The sequence below is a fragment of the Zonotrichia leucophrys genome, chromosome 21, assembly GCF_028769735.1.
Source record: "Zonotrichia leucophrys gambelii isolate GWCS_2022_RI chromosome 21, RI_Zleu_2.0, whole genome shotgun sequence".
Lineage (NCBI taxonomy): Eukaryota > Metazoa > Chordata > Aves > Passeriformes > Passerellidae > Zonotrichia > Zonotrichia leucophrys.
Window position 1 is genome coordinate 5372141 of NC_088190.1, and position 15864 is coordinate 5388004.

At 56.1% G+C, this 15864-nt stretch overlaps 1 protein-coding gene across 7 annotated transcripts; it reads right to left on the reverse strand.

Annotated features, from left to right (window-relative positions):
* Window positions 1-859: 859 nt before the first annotated feature.
* On the reverse strand, window positions 860-11957 carry ZNF362 (zinc finger protein 362). Of its 7 annotated transcripts, none has more exons than XM_064730686.1 (10): window positions 11898-11957; window positions 10141-10167; window positions 9946-10030; window positions 5005-5068; window positions 4625-4871; window positions 4216-4537; window positions 3894-4084; window positions 2572-2650; window positions 2338-2496; window positions 860-2257 (listed from the first exon to the last, which is right to left on the reverse strand). In XM_064730686.1, the coding sequence occupies exons 1-10, from the start codon at window positions 11905-11907 to the stop codon at window positions 2245-2247; spliced, it is 1197 nt and encodes a 398-aa protein (XP_064586756.1). In that variant the 5' UTR covers window positions 11908-11957; the 3' UTR covers window positions 860-2244. The 7 variants fall into 7 exon arrangements, with proteins under 7 accessions (XP_064586756.1, XP_064586750.1, XP_064586754.1 ...); XM_064730680.1 differs by having other exon boundaries at window positions 3894-4118; XM_064730684.1 differs by lacking the exon at window positions 10141-10167 and adding an exon at window positions 7919-8119 and having other exon boundaries at window positions 3894-4118; window positions 11898-11916.
* Window positions 11958-15864: the final 3907 nt, after the last annotated feature.

Consider the following 15864-nt stretch of genomic DNA (forward strand, 5'->3'; position numbering starts at 1 on the left):
TGGTGAACCCAGAGCTGTGGCCACCATGAGGTGTCCCTGGAGGGGGTGACAGGTTCCTGGAGGGTCCCCAGGTGGCCACAGTGAGGTTTCACCAGAGTTCATGGCCATGGTGAGGTGTCCCAGGCTGCAGTGAAATGTCCCCAACAGTGGTGGCCAGAGTGACGGACCTGTCCCCAGAGCAGTGTCCCCACAATGGTGGCCAGAGTGACCTGTCCCCAGAGCAGTGTCCCCACAATGGTGGCCAGAGTGACTGACCTGTCCCCAGAGCAGTGTCCCCACAATGGTGGCCAGAGTGACCTGTCCCCAGAGCAGTGTCCCCACAATGGTGGCCACAGTGACCTGTGTCCCCAGAGCTGTGTCCCCAGCAGCGGTGGCCACAGTGACCTGTGTCCCCAGAGCAGTGTCCCCACAATGGTGGCCACAGTGACTGACCTGTCCCCAGAGCAGTGTCCCCAGCAGTGGTGGCCACAGTGACCTGTCCCCAGAGCAGTGTCCCCACAATGGTGGCCAGAGTGACTGACCTGTCCCCAGAGCAGTGTCCCCAGCAGTGGTGGCCACAGTGACCTGTGTCCCCAGAGCAGTGTCCCCACAATGGTGGCCACAGTGACCTGTCCCCAGAGCAGTGTCCCCACAATGGCTCACCCACACCCCCAGCAGGACCAGCTCTGTGCCACCCCTGTCCCTGTGGAAATTGGGGACAATTCCCCACTGAGGATGAGCCACAGCTTCCCCCTCCCCTCCTGCAGCCCCACAGGGACCAGGCCCCCCCCCAATGTCCCCAGATGTCCCCACAGGGAGTCCCCTCCCCCCATCTTTCCCCTCCCCCACAACCCCCCAGTTTCATTAATTCCCGTTCTGGTCTTTTTTTTTTTGTTCTCTTTTATTCTCTTTTTTTGGAAAGGGGCAGGGCTGGGGGGGTTTCGTTCCTTTTCCACACTGTGAGGCCGCGGCCTGCCCAGCTTCTCCAGGAACCACAATGCAGGATGGGGGGTGGCAACAACAGGGGCAACTTTTTGTCCATTTTCTCCTCTTTTTTCTTTTTTTTTTTTTTTTTTGGTTTTTTTTTCCCTTTTTTAATAAGGTACCAACTAGCTCTAGGGAGGCCTGGCCTGGCTGGGCAGCGAGGAAAATAAAAAAGCCCCAAAATTTGGGGAAAGGGGAGAAAAAAGGGAGGGGGCTAAGTGTATAAGAGGCATATTTACACAGTATTAACATGCTGACAAAAAAGGTTACAATATTGATATCGTACAACATTGAGGGGAGAAATAATGGGGGGGTAAAAAATAAGGGGAAAAATAATAAGAGGGGGGGATAAAAAATAACAGAGGGGTTAAAAATTAATAAAAGGTAAATAAAACACCCTGAAAAAAAAAAAAAACCAACAAAAAACCCCAAAGAAACGCTGAGTTAAGGCTTAAAAAGTGTATAAAAAATAACACAGTTAATATCCAAAATGAACCAAAAAGTACAGAATATAGATGAGTTTGGGGGGAGTGCCCCCCGGCTCTATACAGGGGGTATGTACAGGCAGGCACAAGGCAAAGCAGGGGGACCCCCAGACCCCCCAAAAGTGGGGCTGCGGAATGGGGGGGCCGGCACCGGGGGGACGCAGCTCTGCCCGCGGCTTCGCCCTCGAAAGGGACCCCAAAAGAACACAAAAAACCCCCAAAATGGTTAAAAATCAACCCCAAATGGAGGTGCTTGGGCCCAGAGTCTGTGGGGGGGGGTGGGGGTGGGATTTTCTCCCTCCTCCCCCAGCTGCTTTTTGCTCCATCCACGGTTCGTTTTTGGGGTGAATTTCTGGTCTTTTTAGCAGCACCAAGTTCTTGGCCAATAAATATATATATATATATATATATTTGTATCCAAAAATTGGGGGGTGGGGCCTGGCAGGGGGGACACCCCCAAGCCCACTGCTCCCCCCCCCCCAAAAAAGAAACCAAACCGCAGAGATTCAAAGTGCTCTGAAACCGTCTTTGGATGTCACCAAACCTGCGGGAGCCGGGCAGGAGCACGGCCCGGGCGCGGCCCGCGGCGCTGGGGGTCTCGTCCTCCTCCTCCTCCTCCTTCTTCTCCTCCTCTTCCTCCTCCCTCTCCTCTTCCTCCTCCTCACGCTGGGGGGGTGCTGTCCCCTCCCTGCCTAGATGAGGGAGATCCGTACGGGAATGCCGGGTGACTCCGTCCGCTGCGGCGAGTGCTGGCTGACCAGGTGCTCCACCACCGTGTGTTTGGACATGTGCTTCATCAGATAGGTCTCCTGTGGGGGGCACACAGGGTGGGTGAGCGTTGGGGCTGGGGGGGCTCTGGGCACCTTTGGGGGGCATCCCCCGTGCTCACCGAGGTGTAGGCACGGCCGCACATGCTGCAGCAATAGGCCTTGGCGTGCTTGATGGCGTGCGCAGACAGGTGGATCTGCAGCGAGGCCGAGTCCGTGTAGGCCCGGTAGCAGTTGGGGCACTTGTAGGGCTTGTCCTTGTTGTGCTGGCGCTGGTGGGACTGAGGGGACACGGGGAGTCAGGGGGGGCTGTGGTGACCCCGTGCCCCCTGCCCTGCGTCCCCCCACACACCCACCTGGAGGTTGGAGAGCTGGGTGAAGGCCTTCTCGCAGCCGGGGTGCGGGCACTTGTAGGGTCTGTCGCCGGTGTGGATTCTGGGGACACACATTGTCATTGTCACCTCCCCTTCCACCACCAGGGCCAATCCCACACTGGAGTGGGGGGTTACAGGGGGCACAGTGCCATCTGTGGCCCAGGAGGTGACAGGGGAGAAGATGGGGGGATATGGGGTGGGGGGTTATGGCACAGATATGTTTTATGAAAAATCCTTTCCTTAGAAGGAAGCTGAGAGGGCTCAGGAACAAAATGTGAACATTGATTATCTGCTGCTGTGGAATGCAACAGGTGCATCTGGGATTGGTCTCATGTGGTTGTTTCTAATTAATGGCCAATCACAGTCAGCTGGCTCAGACAGAGAGTCTGAGCCACAAGCCTTTGTTATGATTCCTTATTTTTCTATCCTTAGCCAGCCTTCTGATGAAATCCTTTCTTCTATTCTTTTAGTATAGTTTTAATATATCATAAAATAATAAATCAGCCTTCTGAAACATGGACTCAGATCCTCATCTCTTCCCTCATCCTCAGACCCCTGTGAACACGGTCACAGGGTTACAGTGGCACGGTGACATCTGTGCCCCAGGAGGTGACAGGGGACAAGGGGGGAGACACGGGGCTGAGAGATGGGGACTGGGAGAGGATGGAAGAGCTGGAAACTGGTGAGTGTGGAGGAGATGGACGGGAATGCATGGACAGATGACATGGTGGGGTCAGCTGAAGGTGGTGGGTGCAGGGGGGTGTGGTGGGAAAAGCACAGTGGAGATGGCTGAGCATGGTGGGGGCAATAAAGGTAATGAAGATGATGAGCATGGTGAATGTGGCTGGAAGGAAGGCAGTGGAGACAATGGAGGTGCTGGAGATGTTGAGATCAGTGGGGATCATGGAGGCTGTGGTGTCAGACTGGCATGGTGGGGATGATGAAGATGAAGGTAGTGGAGATGATGAGCGTGGAAGTGCTGACAATGATGAGTGTGGGGGAGATGATAAAGGCGAAGGGGACAGCAAGTCCCTTATTTTTTACCCCCCCATTATTTCTCCCCTCAATGTTGTACGATATCAATATTGTAACCTTTTTTGTCAGCATGTTAATACTGTGGGGGGAATCAATGAGCACACTGGGAGTGAAGAGTGTGGTGGAGACAATGAAGGTGCTGGAGGTGATGGGGGATGATGATGATGAAGGAGATGATGGCAGCAGGACCAACAAGCAGAGCAGGGCCATTAAGGATGTCAGGAGAGATCCCTCCCTGGCAGCAGGGCCCAGTGTCCCCAGCCCCTCACCGGGTGTGCTGCTGGAGGTGGGAGAGCTGGCGGAAGGACTTCTCACAGTAGGAGCAGTGGTAGGGTTTGACGCCCAGGTGGATGCGCAGGTGCTGGGCCAGGTAGGAGGCGTTGGCGAAGGACTTGGAGCAGTGGGGGCACTTGTGGGGCTTGGCCTCCGTGTGCGACTTGGAGTGGATCTGCATCTCCGACTTGGTGAAGAACGTCAAGGGGCAGACCTTACACCTGGAGGGTGTGGGGGAGAACCCCGCAGGGACCGGGCTGGGGTGGGGGGCTCCCCGCCACGGCCCCCGGCCCCCGCAGCGGGCGGGGGGGTGCCTACCTGTACGTCTTGCCCTCTTTGGCCGTCTCCCCCGAGGCCAGGATGGGGTAGGGCACCACCAGCACCGGCGGCCCCGAGGGGTTTTCCGCCTTGATCTTCTTGCGGCCCCGCTCGGCCTTGGGCGCCCCCAGCAAGCCGTGGCCCTGGATTGTCTTGATGGAGTCGAGGAGGGGGGGGCTGGTGATTCCTGAGATTAGGGTGGGCGAGGAGGCGATGAGGCGGCTCTGGCTGGTGGAGGTGGGGGTCGATGGGGTGGTGGTCCCTGTTCCCGGGCTGGATTCCGAGGTGCTGACGGCCGGTGCGCGGGATGCCAGCCCCAACCCTGGTGGGCAATGTGACAGGGCATTAGTTGTGAGGGGACCCACATCCCTCTCTGCCCCCCAGAGCGGCAGGGGCAGTGTCACAGTACCTGTGACGGTGCTGGTGGCCGGCCGGGCGTGCAGGGCCACGTCAGGCTGGGGCACGGCCTGGGGGTGCAGCCCTGGCACCTGCTGCAGCTTTGGCAGGGACATGATGGACTGGCTGCTCTCAGCAGGAGAGGGGGGCACCAGGAGGGGCTGCTGCGAGGCCACCGAGGTGGGAGGCAGGTGAGGGGGGCGGATCTTCTCCGCCATCAACTGCTCCTTGATTTTGTTGATCAGGACCAGGTTGTCCAGCTGAGGGGGGAGAAGGCACGCAGGTGGGTGAGGGCAGAGGAGCTGGGATCCCTGGCACTCCCAGCCTCCCCCTCAGGGTTCTCCACACCCATTCACCCTCCCTCCCCTCAGAATCCCAGCACAGGGGTCCTACCTGGCTGGGCATGGTGGGCGGGGGCGGCCAGAAGTAGGGGTTGTTGAAGCGAGGCTCCGCCATCCTGGGGAGAGAGGGGGTGGTTATGGGACATCATCCCCCTGCCCTTCCACCTTGAACCCCCCAAACAAACCATCACCCCCCCAAGAAGCAGGACCCAGACTCTGAGCAAAGGCAGGGAGCTGGCGAGGGGGGCAGGACTGGGGAACCCCCCCTGAGCATCTTCCCTGATGAAAATTCCTTTGGGATCAGGGGGACACCAAGCACCTGCCTGCCCAAAGGCCACAAAACACTGGTGAGTGCACTAGGACACTATTTGGAAAAAGAGGAAGCTGAAATTTGGGGAAAACCCCTACGTCTCCCAAGCTCTGGAAGTATTTCTCCCATCCAGGAAGGGATTGGAGGAGGATGGGACACAGCCATGGGAGAGGGTGAGCACAGCAGCACATTGAACCCAACAGCAATCCCAGCTGAATCCCCCTAAAATCCCCCTCCAAAGCCAAGTGAAGTGCCTGTGACACCCAGGAGCAGCTCAACAGGAACACCAGGAACCAGCAGGGCTGGGAGATTTATGGAGACGCTTGAAGGTGTTGGGAAAACTCATCCTAAATCCATCTTTGGAAGGAGGCAGCAAGAGGATGATCCCAGCAGAGCAGCCCAAAGCATCACCAGGCATCACCACCCCAGCAAATCCCATTATGGGGCATGAGGGTAAGCATCTGTAGGATCCTGATGGGATGTATGGGAAGGAGTCCCCCAGGAGCTCTGGCTCCAAAATAAACCAGGCCATGGCCAGGAATCCAGGAGAAACTAGAGCGATGCCTCCAGCAAAGTGCATCCCCAGAAGCTCTGGGGGTGGCAGGATTTGGGGATGATGAGCCTTCCTCCTCTTCCTCCTCACACTTGCTGCCCCAGGGTTCACACACACTCTGAGCTCCCCACAGGCAGGTGGGCAGCAGGCAGAGAAAGGGAATCCCACCAGAATGTGACATCCCAGCAGCTACCCTGAAGAAGCTGTGGCATGGACCATGCCCATTTTGGGGAGGAAACCAAGGCAGGGAGGGAGGAACCACCTGCCCCTTGTGCCACAGAGCAGCCTGGCACAGGACGAGGTGTGTTCCGGGCTATCAAGGAATGGCAGCAATTTCTCAACACCACAGACTGTCCATGACACCACCCAGGCCTCAGCTCTGGGAATGCCCCTTCCCAAGTCTTGAACCACTCCAGGTCACCTCCCACTGCTCAAGCACCGAATTTTAGGGTTTGGAAGTGAGAGCAGGTCCGGATCCCAGCGGCACAGGGGGAGCCACAGAACAGGAATTCACTGGGGATGTTTAAATGCACCTTCCCAAGCACGGATGCAGCCGCTGCCAGCTCCTTTGTGTAATTATATATGTACCCACAGGCCGCCCACAGCGTGCATTTACCCACTGGCTACGGGTTGTGTGTGTATATATACACACACATAGATCTCTTGGGATGATGGGCACGGGGTGAGGGATGCCAGTGCCAGCATGAGGGGCTGGACACCGGGAACCAGGGAGAAAAGCAGAGCTGGCAGCAGGGAATCCCTTGTACAGACACAGGCAGGGAGCAGGAGGGCTCTGAGCCCCCCGGGCATGAGCAAGCACCCTGGCAGCAATCCCCCACCCAACCCGGAGCAGCCGTGGGAAAACAGGAAGCTGGAGCTATGATTAGAAAAGGGTTTTTTGGAGCTGATCCCCCATCTCAGCAGGTGCCCCGTGACCTCTGTCCTTCCCATCCGTCCATCTGTCCATCCTTCTCCCTGTCCCGACAGCATGCTGGGCTCCAGTGGAGCCAGCAGCAGCAGCACCCACACAGATCAAAGCCACCAGCGTGGCCCCCAAACCATCACCAGGACACAGCACCAACCCTACACCAGTCCCAAAATCCCTCCTGCAAAGCTGGAGAGGCACAAAGGGTATTCTGGGGAGAAAAGCACAAATATCACGTGTTTCCCCACCCCCACCTGAGGAGGGCTTACTAAAGAAATGAGAAATTATTTGCAAAACCACCACACTCGGAGCTGGATGAACAAGAGGGAAGAAATGGTCGGCGTTGCCAAAATAATTCTAAAAATCCCTGTTCCTGTCCCGATTTAATGTTACAAATTGTGCAGTGTTTCTCTGTCGGGAGCGGCGTCCCCTTCTCTGGGGCTGGGAAACGGAGTGGGAGGGGGAAGAAGGCAGATGGAAAAAAAAGTATATATATATATATATATAAAAACTCCCTTTTTCTCTATTCTCAGCTAACTATGAAAAATGGAAGCTGACATGCAGCAAAGGTGGAAAAAAAAAAAGAAAATCCATTAAAATGGAAATGATGAAGGGTAGGGATGCTGCGGCACGTCTCCCCCCAGCTCTGCAGGGCACGGGGGGTGGTGGGGCTCTCTGTGCCCCCCCCAGTTTTTTTGGCTGGGCATCTCTTGGGTAACATCTCCAGTGGCGTGGGGTCCTGTGGTCCAAACCATGGTGGGAAGAGCCCCTGACATCCTCCACAGGCACCAGATTTGGCTGCTGAGGGGTTGCCAAAGGTCATCCCTAGAGACAAGGTGGGCGCCCAAAGCATGGTGGAGACCCAAGCAGCCCAGCCAGAAGAGAGGGATGTGGGAAGAGCAAAGCAGCAAAGATGCACAGAGCCCCAAAACCACGGGGCTGAAACCCAAACTCCCCAGAACAGCACACAGCACCCGGCATCACCGCTCAGCCGGGCCAAGGAGGGGAAGCAGCAGCAGCAGCACCCTAAAAAGAGACCAAAATCCTGCTGGCCTGCGCACCCACGGGGAGGGAAGAGCGGGAGAAGCCGGCAAGCCAGGGCTGGGGGTGGTGGCGAGGGGACAGCGGGGGCGGTGGCAGCAATGCCGGGGCTGTCGGGGTCGGTGGTTGGTACTCACAGGGTGGCCTCTGGAGCCAGGTGGGCGCAGCTGCCTGGGGAGACGTGTCGCTGAGGCTCCAGATTGATGGGAGGTAGATGATGGCACGGGTGGGCACGAGCTCACTAGAGCCTTCCAACTTCCTACCCAACTGCCGCTAAGTCAAGCTACAGTTCTCTAGGGAACGCCTCTACCTTGGCAGCCCTCTCTGTCTCGCCTTCGCTGAAATAAAAAGAAACAAGAGATTTCTTTTCACGCCACCGCCGGGAGAAAAGGGGCAGCTCCCAGGGACCGGTGAGCGACCACCAACCTGGTACAGCCTGAAAGTGGGGAGGGGGGCTGGGAGGAGAGGGGAGGGATTCGGGGTGATCAGAGCAGCACTTGGTAGCTAAATGTGTCCTCGACCGAGCAAGACAGCGAGTTTGGTGTCCCCAAGTGTCCCAGCAAGAGCATCAGGGCACAGGTCCCACCCCCATGGCAAGCGGCGAGTGCAGGAGAGCCGGCGGCGGCCACAGACGGCGCACGGGGGAGAACCGAGCCGGGGCATGGATGTACCCTGAGCGCTCCCCACCAAACCCCAGCACGTCCTTCCCAACACAGCCCACACACACCAGGGATGCTCCCTGGGCCGGGGAACCCAGCTCTGCCTTCCACCGTGCCTCAGTTTCCCCCCCAAACACAAGGCCGTGGTCGCTGTCCCCTCTTAAGAACAAGTTTCCCTGGGGTTCACCTGGAGCAGGAGGAGTTTTGGAGGGAAAGCAAGTGCCCATCCACAAAACCTGCATCCCAAAGCCAACCAGCATCTAGCACCATGCTCAGGGAACGCACATCCCTCCTGCCCAGAGGGACTCACCCCAAGGCGAAGGGGGCAGAGGCAGGCATGGCAGCCAAGCAGCAACGCCGGGCGAGCCCCCTGTGGCTCGGGGAGGGGGTGGCCTGCACGCCACAAGAATTCACCCAAGATGGAACCAATTAAACCCCCGGCTTCCGCCCCCCGAAGGGCCCTGGGCTGGGGCTTCTCCTTCTGCATTTCCAGCAAAACCAACCCAAAACGAGCCCCCAGCCCGGACCGGGGGTCCCCGCGCAGGAAAAGGGGTGCACGGGGCAGGGTGAGGAACCAAGCACCAGTGGTGAGCAGGAGGGGAGGCAAAGCCACGCTGGAGACCCCAACTCAGGGGTGCAGGAGGGGGGAAACCAGGGTGGCAACACTCCCAAAAGATGGGGGCCGAGGCGGTGTGACCCCAAATCCACAGTTTGGATCCAGTGACCCAGCAGAGGGGACACGGGGACAGCCCGCAGGGAGACCCAGAGCCCATGAGGTGACACAGCAGACACAGGGCACTGATGCCCCACAAAACACACCACTCCCCAGCCTGAGGGGGCCCTGCTCCCCCAAACCTCCAACACACCCACACCCCCCCAAAAGAGACCAGCCAGGCACCCTGCAAGGCAAAGGCAGCGCCACAAACCAGCCTGGGGCCAATGCCCACCCCCAGCAGCACAGGGGGGTCACTCCTGGGTGACAGCACGCAGGGAAACCGAGGCACAGGCAGGGGATCACCCTGAGGAGGGAGTGAGAGCACCGAATCCAACATGCACTTGTCCTGACATCGCGCCCAACGACCAAAAATCCACATTTTTAAGGGAAAAAGCAGAAGGTGTGGGGGGGTTGAGGGTGAACGTTATTATTTTATGCATATAAAGGCACATCACTTAAAAGGGAAATATCAAGGGGGTCACACATAAGCTGGGAGCGGGGTCCCCTCACTGCAGAGGGGGTAAGCAAGGAGTCCCTCACACCCCCAAAACACCCCCAAAAAACACCATACCCCCACTTATATAGAAATATACACACACACATATAATACCTGCATTCTGGTGTGCACATACATATTATTTCCACAAGCACACACACATAACCCCATGCATGCACACCGTTGCATTAGCTGCTATTTTAAGCTGTAAACGTACAAAAGCAGCGGTTTTTTTGTTTTTTTTTTTTCCTTTTTCCTCCCTGTGATCCCCCTCCATCCAGCCATCATGCCCACCTCTGCGAGTACTGGCGTTGCTTCCCCTTATCCGCGTCCATCTCCAGCTCTAGCTGAGACCGGGTGCTGCACGTGGGGCGTTTTTCTACGGGGGGACAAGGAGGAGGACAACTTCACACACCCCGAACCCCCCGCCAGCCCCCGGCGCGCGAGATCCCACAGCGGAGGAACAAAAGCGAAGCGGCTCCGACCTACCCGACCCGTGGGAACGTGGGGTTTTGCCTGAAAATAGAGAGAAAACAACAAAAAAAAAAAAAAAAGGAAAATAAAAAGAAAACAAAAAAATAAAAAAATAAAAAATAGTGGGTTTGTTTTTTTTTTTTTTTTTATAGCCCCGCTCACCCCCTGAGCTGTTGGGAAAGCTGAGGGATGGGGAGCTGGCTGGAAAAGTGGGGGTGAAATCCATCCCCTTGCCCTGGACCCTCCGCCTCTCGGCAAATCGCACGCCGTGAGGGACTTAAAAAAACTTTTTTTACCTCTCTGCTAAAATATCACTTTATAATCTCAAAGGCCTCGGGCCCGAAGCCGCTTTCACCTGCTCCGTCCTCCCCAGGTTAAAAAACCCGGCTGCTATCCGAAGGACCGCAGGCTTGGGGGGGAAAAAAAATAACCCAACAAGGAGCATCCTCCAACCTTGAAGGGAGAAAAAGAAATCAAAATCATCGAATTCATCATTCCTGGGTTCAAATCCATCACTGTGGCCACGCCGGCTCTAAGCTCCCCCCCCAGGCCCCCCGACGTGGCCGGGAGATTATGGATGTATAAATAGTATATGGCTAAATATATGTTGGAGAGGGACAGACAGACCTCTGGGACACGGCCACAGAAATTTGGGTCCCTCGCTAAAGCTGCCGCATTCCTGCCAAAAACGCCATGAAAAAAATATCTCCCCCCCTCCATTAGACCTTCCAGCCAGCGAGACCACTTTTCTAGACAAAACCAGTTAATGCAGAAAACAGCGAAGAAAAGGAGGAGAAGAGGAAGGAGAAAAGGAATTAAAATGGTGAAAATTATAATAATGGTGATTATGATGATGGTAATGATAATATTCAGCCCCTGCGCTGCTTCTGCCACCTCCTGTAAGCAAAAAAAGTCAGAAAAAAAGCCAAGAATGCATTAAAAAAGCAAACCCCCCCCTCCAAAAACATGCAACATCCACAAAAATAGGTACGTTCGGCTGCAATTAACTTTTCCATTAGACCATCCAGAGGGAAAGAAAAAGGGAAAATCCTGGTAAATGGGTATTTTCCTCGATGTCCCCCCCCCGCTTTTCCCCCCCTTTTTTTTTTCTCTCTCTTTTCCTTCTTCTTCCTGCTTGGAGGGGGGTTGGTGGAATAATGATGATAATAATGCAAAAAAAAAAAAAAAGAGGTGGAAAAAGGCGAAGTTTGGTTAAGTGAAGTTGAAATCCTCAACCTGGGAGGGGATTTGCGGAGGGGGGGGGGTTTGCCAGACAAAAAGGCCGGGGGATGGGGGTGGAAGGGGGGGTTTGGGGAAGGGGGGGTGGGCCGGCTTGGGTGCTCCCCCCACCCCCCCCTCCATCCGCCGCCTCTCCCACATTCTCAGACGTTTTTATTAAAATTCGCAGACAAAAGGCAAACAAAAATGGCAGCCCCGGCTTATTTTTAAAACGCTAGGACGGGGACGCCATGTTCTGCAGGGCTGAGGGGAGGGGGAAGGGGGGGGTGAGGGGGGGAAAAAAGGAGGGAAATTTTTTTTAAAATATTGATTTAGATGAAAAATGAATAAAAAGCAGCGCGGGGGCGGGGGGGGAAGGGGGGAGTGTGTGAAGGTCCCCCTTTTCCCGCTCGCCCCCGGGGTGAGGGGGGTTTTGGGGGGTTTTGAGGTGTTTTGGAGAGGGAACGGGGGGGTGGAAAGGGAGGGATGAGGGATATAAAAAAAAAAATAAAGCGAGGGGGGGGAAGGTAAAAAAAAAAAGACACTTCCTATACCGACAGCCATGGTGCCCCGCCGTCCCGCCGGCTCCGCCGCACGGAGGAAGATGGAGCCCCGCGCCGCCCCCCCGCCGCCGCCCCCGCCTCCGGCCCGCCCGGCCCCGCCGCCGCCACCGCCCGCCCAGGGACGGGCTGGGCTGAGCTGGGCTGGGGCACCCCGGCCCGAAGGGCTCCCCGGGGCCCGCAGCCCCCCGAAACCGCCGCAGCCCCCGGAGAGCTCCGCGAAGCTCCGCAACCCCGGCTCCCTCAGCCCCGGGAGGGGTGCGCGGTGTCCGCAGCCCCGGCTCCCTCAGCCCCGGGAGGGGTTCCCGGTGTCCGCATCCCCGCAAGCCCTCTTGGCTCCCCAGGTCCCCTCAGCTCCCCTCAGCCCCCCAGGGCTCCCCAAAGCTCCGCAGCCCCCGATTCCCTCAGGCCCGGGAAGACGCCTCAGTGCCCACAGCCCCCCAAACCTCCTCAGTGCTATCGGGGCTCCCCGGTTCCCTCAGCCTCCAACACCCCCTCAGCCCCGGCAGGGCTCCCCGAACCTTCGCAGCCCCCGATTCCATCAGCCCTATCGGGGCTCCCTGGTTCCCTCAGCCTCCAAAACCTTCTCACCCGGTCATTCCCCTCGGCCCCGGCAGGGCTCCCCGAACCTCCGCAGCCCCCTCAGCCCTGTCAGGGCTCCCTGGTTCTCTCAGGTTCCCAAATCTCCTCACCCCCCGGCTCCCCTCCATTCTCAGCCTGCCCCGCTCCCTCAGCATCGCCAGCCCGCCCAAATTTTTGCAACCCTCAAATCTCAGCCCGCTCAAATCTCCTCAGCCCACTCAGTTCACCTCAGTACCCCCAAAATCTCCACAGACACCCCTTTTCCCTCAGCCCACCCAAAGTTCCCCAATCCTCTCTATCTCCTCAGTTCTCCTCTGACCCTGCCAAGTCTCAGATCCCTCAAATCTCAACTGCATGGTTCCCTCACTGTCTCCAGGACTTCTCAGGACTTCCTCACCTCCCCAAATATCCTCAGAATCCCCCAAAATCTCCTCAAAGCCTCCAAATCTCCTCATCCCCTCAGTTCCTCTTATGCCACCCAAAGATCTTCAAATGCCCAGATCTCCCTAGACCCTCAATTTCACTCAGACCCCCAATCTCAGACACCCCCCAGATCTCCTCAGACCCCCCAGTTCCATTCAGATCCCCCCAAATCTCCTCAGATCCTCCAGATCCCATCAGTTTCTTTCATTCTCCTCAGCCTCCTCCAGCCCTTCCAAATCTCCTCACCCCTCAGCACCTCCAGGACTCCTCAATGTCCCCACCTCCCCAAATCTCTGCAGACCACCCCAAAATCTCCTCAGGCCTCCCAAATCTCCTCAGACTCCTCAAAATCTGCTCAGACTCTCCAAAATCTCCTCCTCTCCCCTAAAACTCTTCCACCCCATTCCCCCTAGCCCCTCCAAAAGCTCCTCATGCTCCCAATTCCTCTCAGCTCCCCACAAGCTGTCACCCCTCCATTTCCCACACAAATCTCCTCAGAACTCCTGATTGTCTTCAACCCCCTTGGTTTTCCTCAGCTCCTCTCAGTTCTCCTCAATCCCCCTGAACTCCCTTAGCCCCCCAAATCTCCTCAGCCCCTCACAGGTCCCAGCCCTTCCTAGTTCCCCTAATACCCCACGCACCCCAGTTCCTCTTATCCCCCAAATTCCCCTAAATTTCCCCTTCTCAGCCCCTCTCTCTCTGCCTCTGCCACCCTCAGCACCTCTGTGAGGCTCCACAGCTCCATCAGGGACACCCCCAGTCCTCCTCATCACCCTGAGGATCCCCAACATTTCCCAGGGGGTCCCCAGCCCCTCTCGGGGTCTCCCCCAAATCTCAGGGTCCCCCCAGCTCCTCTGTGGGTCTCTTGCAGCTCCCCAAATCCACAGACACTACACACAGGGGAAGGAAGAGCGGGGCAAATCCCATCCATTCCTCTTCTCCTAGATCCAGGGGATTTACCCTAGAGCATCTGAGTTTTCACTTTTAAAATTACTTTAAAAAAAAAAAAAAAAAACAAACACAAAATTAAGGCTCTTTGTCATGTTTTCCCAAAATGTTCTGTCACAGAGGAGGATGGAGAGGAGAGGGGATGTCCTGAAAGGAAATGGTGCCTCTGAGAGAGGTGGGAAATGGGAAAGGATTAGGGATGGGATGGGATGGGATGGGATGGGATGGGATGGGATGGGATGGGATGGGATGGGATGGGATGGGCACCCAAGACACGGAGTGGACATCCCTTTGCAGCTGTCTGGGGTGTCAGAAGCCCCTGGAACAGGTTCTGGCCACAGCAATGGAGCTGGGATGGGACAGAGGCACCATCCCCTGTGAGACCTCTGGGCCTGTCCCTGTCCCTCCCCACATTCCCCCTGCTCTGTCACCCACCAGATGGGAACCCCCATCTCCCATCACTTCCCCATCCTGGAAGGCCCCCAGATCCATTAATTATCCATGACTCAACCGAGAACCTGAGCCAGCAGCTCCAAAATTCCCTTTTTATCTGATTTTCGGATATTGACACCAAGAAGTTGCCACCCAAAAATGGAACACTGGGAGAGCCTGGATCCCCCCAGAGCTTCCCTAATGTCTGATTTCACCCTCGCTGGGTTAATTTCCACCAGGACTTTCACTTCTGCTGTGGGATTTTTTTTCCCTGTGATTAAGAAACTGGTGGTTTTAAACCTCGGCACCAATTTAGGCATTTTCTGATTTTTTTTTTGCAGGGGGAGTGGAGTTATCCAATCCCAAATCTGCACTGGGAGGAGATGGCGTGGGTCACTGCTGAACTTGTGGGATCCACCAAGGATTGGTGAACATCTCCTGGGATTTTCCTGGTTGGGACTGGCTGGGAGAAGTGACACTCCAGGCTTTTTTTCCAACTCTACTTTGGGTGGATTAATCTTGGGTGTGGGAAAGGGGCCCCTTTCCTGGGAAGGTGGTTGGTATGCAAGGAAAAAAAAAAAAAAAAAAAAGAACAACAAAACCCATGCCCAGCTCCATCCCAGAGGCTGGAAAATGAAGGAAATTAGTGCTTGCCTGCTGAAAAAAAATATGATTCCAAGGCTGGTTTTGCTCCCAGGATAGATCCAACCGCGATTAAAAGGAGTGGAAGGCGGGAGTGGAAGGAAATCATGCTGGAATCACCACCACAGGGTTTCTGCAAAGCCACAGGGCGGTTAGACCTGCACAGAGCAGTGTGTCCTTCCCGTTCCACCAGCACCAGATCCATCCAGGACCTCCAGCAGGCTCAGCAGAGAAAAAGAGATTTTTATGGGTTTCCATTTTATGGGTTTCAAACTGGGATTTTCTGGTGAGAAATGTGTTCCCTGAGTGGTGACACTGGGATGCCCTAGAACTTTTTCCAGTACTCCCACAGCCTGTGGCACACACATGGAAAGGGAATTCTTCGGGAAACACCTTCATCCCACCCACCTACTTGGTTCCTTCTCCAAAAATCCCTTGTTTTACGTAAAAACGTGGTTGAAAGCACCTACCAGAGTGGGCTCCCCTGGGATGGGTGGGCACAGCAGGCATTGGGGATGCCAGTATTCCCAGTGCCAGCTATCCACATGAGGGAAAATGCTCATTCCAGGCTTCTTGGCATTAGCAGCCCCAAAAAGTAGGTTTTTCTCCCTGGATTGGCAGTGATGGAGAGTACAAAGGGCACAGTCTGATGCTGGTGTGAAGCAAACATGGAGATTTTGGGCTGGAAAAAAATAATCCCCTGAGGTGCCAGAATTTCCCATCTCCCTGCAAAGGGGAGAGCCCTTGGGCTCTAATTAGGTAACGAGTTAATTAGGATTAATTAGTTACTGTTTGCAAAGCACTGCGGAGATGAGAACTGGCGGTGTGGGGCGGCTTCCTGCTTCCTCTATGGAGGAGTGCAGCATCCTCCTTAGGAAAGAGGGGTCCACAAACAAGGCTGGGATGAAACTCAGTGGGGTTGGAGGCACTCCGG